This window comes from Camelus dromedarius, chromosome 5 (assembly GCF_036321535.1).
Source record: "Camelus dromedarius isolate mCamDro1 chromosome 5, mCamDro1.pat, whole genome shotgun sequence".
NCBI classification, from domain to species: Eukaryota; Metazoa; Chordata; class Mammalia; order Artiodactyla; family Camelidae; genus Camelus; species Camelus dromedarius.
In genome coordinates, this window is record NC_087440.1 from 16,025,285 (window position 1) to 16,033,606 (window position 8,322).

At 35.5% G+C, this 8,322-nt stretch overlaps 1 protein-coding gene across 2 annotated transcripts in view; it reads right to left on the minus strand.

The window, feature by feature from the left end:
* The window catches only part of GALK2 (galactokinase 2), a 106,518-nt gene extending 98,214 nt beyond the window's left edge, over positions 1 to 8,304 (minus strand). Inside the window, exon 1 of one of the 2 annotated variants that reach the window (XM_031453084.2) lies at positions 8,000 to 8,304. In XM_031453084.2, coding sequence (XP_031308944.1) covers positions 8,000 to 8,019 — 20 coding nt within the window. In that variant the 5' untranslated portion in view covers positions 8,020 to 8,304. The remainder of the gene's footprint in view (positions 1 to 7,999) is intronic. The other variant, XM_010998547.3, reaches the window with a different exon arrangement.
* Positions 8,305 to 8,322: the final 18 nt, after the last annotated feature.

Genomic DNA, 8,322 nt, shown 5'->3' on the forward strand with positions numbered 1-8,322 from the left:
ATGGAGATTCCTCCAAAAACTAAGAATAGATTTACCATATGATCCAGCAATCCCACTCCTTGGCATATATCTGGAGGGAACTCTAATTTGAAAAGATACATGCACCCCAATGTTCATAGCAGCACTATTTACAATAGCCAAGACACAGAAACAATCTAAATGTCCATTGACAGATGACTGGATAAAGAAGTTGTAACATATTTCTACAATGGACTACTACTCAGCCATAAAAAGAATAAAATAATGCCATTTGCAGCAACATGGATGGACCTGAAGATCGTCATTCTAAGTGAAGTAAACAAGAAACAGAAAGAAAAATACCATATGCTATCATTGATATGTGGAATCTGGAAAAAAAAAAAGGACACAAATGAACTTTTTTACAAAACAGAAACAGACTTACAGACATAGATAATAAACTTATGGTTACCAGGTAGGGAAGGGGATGGGAAGGGATAAATTGGGAGTTCGAGATTTGTGGATACTAACTACTATATGTAGGATAGATAAACAACAAGTTTAACAGCACAGACAATATTCAATATTCCATAGTAACCTAAGTAAAAAGGAATATATGTATGTACACGTAAGACTGAAACATGTACACCAGAAATTGACACATTATAAACTGACTATACTTCAATTTTTTTTAAATAGGGGGGAAAAAACCCCAATAAACTAATGTAGTATTTCATGATAGATTCCTTAACAGAAACCTCATTAACAAACTTGACATTGTTTCTCATCAACTGACATTAGTTTCTGGTCAGATAAAATATTGTAGCAAACAAAACAAAACAAACACCAAAATGAAACAAAACAAAAACTTGATCCAAAGTAAAAGTAAAAGCATGAGTACTAGAATCACACAGACCTGACTAACTCCTACACAAGATGGTCTCGCCTTAATCACTTCCTCTACAAATTTTTTCCTGTTCCCTATCCCCACCTCTACCTTCAAAACTAAGTCTTTAACATCATAGGTCACTTATCTGAAAAAAATGTTATTTCTGTGGTTTAGGCTGTACAACGTCTAGAAAATACTTCCTATCTTGACTTATAATTAAAAAGTATTGTTCACAATTGGGAGAATCTACTTCAGTGACCTATTTTGGGTATTTTCTCATTATGGCAAATAATATATTTATTTAATGTCTTCTTTATGATGCTATATGTTCCTTATTCATCTGCATATAGAATAGATACATCTCTCTAGTATATTATCATTTAAGTAAAGGCAAAAGCTCATGATTCAAAGAAATATATATTTATGTGGTTAAACACGGCATGCTAATCTTTTATAAAGCAGCAATGAAAGGAATAGAAATTGTGCAAAGATGGTTTAACAGAACATAGGTCATTTTGCAGAGCAAAAAACAGCAACAATGCCTCTAAGCACCCTTCTTGCCCAATCATAGCAATTATCGTACAAGTGATACCATGTTATTATTTGTGTGTTTCCTTATCTAGCTAGTCTAGAGCCTGGCTACTCAGAGTGTGAGCCTGGAGCTTATTAGAAATGTAGACTCTTGGGCCCAGACCTACTCAATCAGAATCTATAAGTCAAATGTCACTTTAAATTTCTTTAAACCATTTTAAAAAGAGTAAAACTAAATGAAATTAATTTTGATAATAGATTTAACCCAATATATCCAAGTATTATTTCAAAATATAATCAATATAAAAATTGATATTTTACTTTTTCATAGGAGCTCTCTGAAATCCAGTGTATACTTTGCACTTAGAGCACATCCCAGTTCCAACTAGAACAAAGTGGATGCTGCATTAGACAGCACAGATCTAGACTAAAAGCCCCTTAAAGACAGCGACTGTGTTATGCCACTTCTACAGACCCTGGTTCAGTGTCTCACAGGCACTCAAGGAATCTTTAATGAAGGAATATATTAATAAACCTGGATTAAAGTGGTTCAACCATTTACTAACTTTGTGACCCTGGGAAAGTGAAATTTTTCCTCCATAAAAGAGAGATAAAAATACCTACTTCATCAAGGAGCTATATTCAATACCTTATGATAGCCTACAATGAAAAAGAATATGAAAAGGAAGATCTATGTGTGTATGTACAACTGACTCACTATGTTGTACAGCAGAAATTAACACAACATTGTAAAGCAACTAAACTTCAATTTGAAAAAATACCTACTTCATGGAGTTGTTATGAAGATTTTAAAAACAATTCCAGCCTTCTCTCCAGTCATTCTCTATCCCCTAAATCTGATTTATTCTTTATGGCTATCTGAAATTACATTAATTATTTATTGATGTTTGTATTTATTATGTCTCCACCACTAGAAATTACTTCCCATGTTTCATCCATTGTTCTATCATCATTCACTTAACAAATGTTTCTCAGGTACCACTATGTTCTAAGCACTACTCCAGGCACTGGGGATACAACAACAAACTTAAACAATAAGGTCCTATTATTATGGCAAATTAAAATTTAAGTAAGTAAATGAATTTATTATAAAAACTAACACAAACTCTGCAGATAATATACATTCCATCAATAAAATGAAATCTGGTAATCAAAAATTCAGATTAACTTGATTTTGAAATTAGAAGTTTACATTCAAGCTTGAAATATACATTAGACTGGTCAAACTGCAGATACATTGCCCCAATTAAAACTATACATTGTTTTCACTTCTTATTTTCTTGACCCATAAACTAAACGTAACACCAAGGATATTCAAATTTGACAATATTTTCTACATCTTATCTTGTCATAACCATTCAATGTTGCCCATCTCAGTAAGTTATGATTATTATCTTTAGTAATTCTTTTCTTTTTAAGAATACATTTGCAAGAACTCTCAGGTGACTGGCATAATTCAAGGATTTATTTTGCTAGGAAAACAACTGGGATAGTCAAAACAATCTATAACATCCAAGCATGTTGCATTCTATAGAGAAAAAGGGTTTTTTAAAATTTTTGATTCTCAGATCAATCCATAAAAGTAAATATAAGCAATAATGCAGCAGTAATAATACTAATAAGTCATGCAGAATCCAGAACCATGAGGTCTCAAACTAAGTCCCTAACTGAGGATAGGAATGAGAGTAGGGAGGGAAGATTGGGGTAGAGAAAATATAGGTACAGATTCTGAGAAATAAGCAAAAGCTGAAGGAAACAGGGGAAAGCTCTGGCTTAGAAGAAGTCAAAAGCGGGAAACAGGAGTCTTTGGAATCTGAAGTAGATTGTTAAGTAGCAGAAGTCTGATGGTCTCCAATACTAAAAGGAGGTTGTACAGCGAATAGCAAAATGAATGTGCCTACAGCTTTCTATGCACAAATTATTTATGTCAACTGTCAACTGAAGATTGGGCTGCTTTAGTTCACAGGGGAATCACAGGAGAATTAAATCAAAACACACTGAAAGAACTTACAGAAAAAGAAAAGAAAACCAGAATGATTCTGGAATTATGGTATAATTGTGTCAGCTCCCTACTTTGCCTCCACACCATACATCTTACTGAAAAGTGGGTTCATTTCACAAAACTAGGGCAGTATGCTCACCATTTTGGGTAGGAATAAAAACAAATGGGCATTAGAGATACCAAAATGACAAATAACATTGCTAAGATTGTGTAACTGCATTTTTACAAGAGACATTTTTAGGTCAAAGTCCCTGTAAGGGATGGAAACTCCTAGCATGCCTACTTATCCTTTACTTGCAAATTCCTGCTATGGCAGCTTTAGAGATGAAAGATGTAATTGCAGTATAGAGCATTTTGAAGGGTTAGTATGAATAGTTGATTGAGTAAAAGATGATACATTTACTGAGTGCTTTGTAAACAACATGCATTTACATACATCATTTTATTTAATCTGTAGAGACCAAGAAGCAGACTAAAAGAACTAACATGGCAAGGGCATCAATCTATAAGGCAGAAATGTAATGAGATCATGCAAACTATATTTATCAGGGCTCCTCTCAGGAAGGAGTGGGTATTAAATGTAGGTGGAAATAACATTTTGATAAGCCACTTAGTTTGGTTGGTAAAATCAAGGAATATGCTCTAACAACAACAGATAGTCAGCAATTTGCCTTTGAAGGAGAGAAAGTTCCTTCCCTCAGTGAAGTACATAACTTTTGCTACAGCTGAATTGCACAACATAATGTTGTGCTGTTCACTCCCCATTTGACTTCTGGATCCATTTTTCACCCTTCTCTGCCCTCCTGGAGGCTGATCTCTATGGAATGTATCTGGGCTCCTTTAACCTCTGGCTTCTGGTTGGGGTTGGTCACTGGCAGGAAATTAGAGAACAGTAAAACAGAGAAGTTGACATATTTATCATCCCCCCACCTCCCATCCCACCCACACACACACAAACTCACACACTCCACCACACCTTTGCCATAGTTGTAGCAGTAGCTGTGTTTCCCTACAACCACAGCTGCTGTTGGGAAGTCCATTTTCCAAGGCTGCCACTCTTACTGGGCTCTAGTAAAACCATTTCTTCCCTTTGCCCCTTCAAGTCTTCAAGAGGTGGGATTTCCAACCTGTTGCTAGTCCCTGTGTGTTTTGCCATCCTTGTTGGTTTCCTCAACCCCATCTCCTCTCTGTAAACAGTTCCCTCGGTAAACTCTTTTCAGTTAGCCCCCCCAACCCAGTATAACACAAGTTTCCTGTCCAGATCTTGACTAATAGAAAAGGAGTCCTCCTTTTCTGTCTATCACTGAACACATACAGTGCTCAGCCTATCTGAGTAAATGTAGTCAAAAATAACAATTAGTTTTTTAAGGTGATTAGTCTCAAAGGATGCCAAATCATGAGCCTGTTTGGAGTATCCATATGTCTCAGTCTAGAGCAGTGAGGAGTCATGAATGCTAGAGTTTACTCAAACACTTGCTTTCACTGAGCATGCTGAGTTTCAGGGGATTCAGAGGTAGGTAAGATAGTTGTGTTCTCAAGGAGCTTTCAGCTTAATAAAGAATAAATACAAAATAATCATAATACAGGATAACATAAAATTATCAAAAACTTACTTTTAAAGGGTCAAATTCTGTTGGGAATTAAATGGCTAATTACTTTTTACAAAACTGCCAAGACAATTCAATAGGGAAAGGATCATCTTTTTGATAAAAATGCTGGAACAATTTGATACCCATATGCAGAAAAAAAATAAACCTCCACATTTACATCACACCATATACAAAAATTAAACTTGAACTAGGTCATAGACCTAAATGTAAGAGTTAAAACTACATAAAACTTCTGGAAGAAAACATATGAGAAAATCTTAGTGCCCTTGGGTGTGGCAAATATTCTTTAAATACAACACAGAAAAGTATAAAGAACACTTACAACTCAGTGGTAGTAAGACAAATAACCCAATTTTAAAATAGGCAAAAGAATTGGAAAGATACTTCAACAAAGAAGATACACTGATGACAAACAAGCACACAAAAAGACATTCAATACTAGTCATTAAGGAAACACAAATTAAAACTGCAATGATATACCACTATACTCCTGCTAATGTAGCTAAAATTAAAATAATTGGCCACACTATGTGTTGGCAAGGATGGGTTCAAGTAGAACTCTTATATATGCCTGGTGGATGAGCAAAATGGCAAAAACACAGGAAAACAATTTGAGAGTTTCTTAAAAAGCTAAACATATATATACCTTATAATCCAACCACTATTAGCTATTTACCTGTATTTATATCTATCACTGCCTAGAAATATTACCACAAACTTAGCAGTATAAAACAATACACATTGATAATCTCAGTGTCTGTAGTTCAGGAGTCAGGGCACAGTTTAGCTGGGTCATCTGTGTTAGGGTCTCACCAAGTCTTATCTGAGGTTCAACTAGGAAAAGATTCATTTCTAACATCACATGGCTGCCAGCAGCATTCAATTCCTTGTGGGTTATCAGACTAAAGGCCAGTTTCTTGTTAGCTACTGGCCAGATACCACCCTCAACTCCTTGCCACATGGTCCTTTACAACAAACATGGCAACTTGCTTTCTTAAAGTCAGCCAGGGAGATAGAGTCTCTCCCCTGCAAGATGAGTTTACAGTGTAATGTAATCATGTACACATAATCATGTATATCACCTTTGCTCTATCTTAGTGGTTAGAAGCAATTCACAATTATAACCCTATAATAAAGGGGGGGGGAAGCAAGTCACAGATCCCACCTACATTCAGTGAGGAAAGGATTATCCATCACTTCTGTACCCAAGCAGTGTGCTAAACACTGTGAAAACCTTTTAAACTGCTCTCAGCAAATTTCCAAACTAGGTTTATGAAATTTAGAGATGGCCAAGGATGTTATGCTCAAAATTTGGCTGTAGTTTTCCTAGTTCTCCTAGTCACTAACTTACTTGCATAATTCTTTCCCCACTGTAGGAGTAAAGAATTACATTAAAGGGCAGCAAATTATATAAATAAATTCAGTGTAAATCAATATGCAGTTTTATACATGTGATCAGTATGTACATGGTTAATAGATAATTTCAAAATTGCTATATTGACTAAAAAGCAAAACTATGTAGCTCTGATTACTATGAGTAAGTAAACCGCTTTATCACCCTGGGATTCAATTTTCTCTTCTGATGAATTATGAGTTGCAGGTAGAGTAACCATATGATTTATTGTCCAGATTTCTGAGAGTGATGGATGCTGATAATTATTATCCTGGGACAACAGTACGAAACGAAAGCCATCCCAGGTAAAATGGGATGTATAGTCATACCAGTTATAAGGAGATTTTCTTTTAAGTTTACAAGTACAGATTCCTGAGCTCTATTCCAGACCTACTGAATCAGAATCTCTGGTGTGGAATTTGAGAAGTTATAATCTAATGAAATGCCATGCTTGGGAAGCCTTGGACTCTAAAGTCATAACATTAAACATTCTTTTAATTCTAAAATTCTATGTTTAATAAGAGAATTTTGATCATGGACTGGGTATCTGATGACATCAGGGAATTATTAATTTTCTTGGTGTAATAATGATGTTGTGACAAGATAATGGCCTTCATTTTAGGAAATACACATAGCTGCATTTAGTGATATGTCAAGATATGTGCATCTTACTTTCAATTACTTCTGGAAATACTTACACATACAAATAAGGCTGACAGTGTGTATACACGTGTTCACTGGCCTAATTCTTTCAATTTTTCTGTACGTTTGAAATTTCTCATAATAAAATGTTGGGAGGAAAAGACTACTTAAGGAGATACTGTTTTAGGTAGACAGTATTATTGTTATAAATATGACTTTTAAGAAATATGAGCAAAAAAATGGCAATTCAAATGATTACTAAAAAATCCGACCTGTAATTCCCCTTCTTGGACTTTTTCCTAAAAAAATAAATAATAAAGTGAGAAATATATTTGCTCCAGAATTGTTTAAAATAGTGTTATTACTGCAATATTCAAAATGTATATCAATAATAGCACGATTAAGTGTATTTTACGGTACATTGGTACATTCAACCGCGGGATTCTTATGCAACCATTAAAACAATCATTGTCAAGAACATATTGCATAAGTTGTCCTGTGCTGTTACATAACTAGGTGCAAAAAGAATCCGAAATTACATCTGTGTTATAATTATATAAAATTTGTGGATTCAAATGGACAGAACTGGAAGTCTATATGGAAAATGCTAACTGAAAACCAGTTTTTCCCCTTCGTTTCATTTTTTTATTTCGAATTCTACTAATGATTTTGTGCAACAATAATGCACTTTTGAAAAAATAGTCGTTAACGGTTACCTTAATTTGGTCCCAAGGGCAATTTTTATTTCGTTGAACAACTGAAAAAGACTTTGGGTGCCTCAACTGATTGATGCTTAACTAATTTGGGATATCCACTGAATCGTTTTGCCGACTACAAATATAACAAACATTACGGGTAAATCGTGTTGCTGAAAAGTCTCCAAACATCACAGGAATACCCACCAATATGTGTGGACTAAAAGCACACAGATAATCATGACAGAATAATACTACCTGTCATATAGGACGGGCATGTCAGACTTTTCTTCGCGAAAGGCTGCTGGTCCCAAGCTGCCTCTTACTTTTACCGGAATGAGATGGTTCCAGAGTCCCAGGCAAGGGAGGAGGCTGTTCCCTTGCCCAGGAGGCTGGAGACTGCTCGATGTGAGCGCAAGGTTTCCAGGGCCCTTCAGCTGAGATCCACAGCACTCGACGATTCCCCAGTTGCTAGGTTTAGTTGCTAAGGCACCAATCGACTCGCAGGAAGAGGGTGCGGTGCACTCTCTTTTGGCGTCGTAGCGAATCCGCTGGATATCGAGCACATTTGTTCCGGGAGG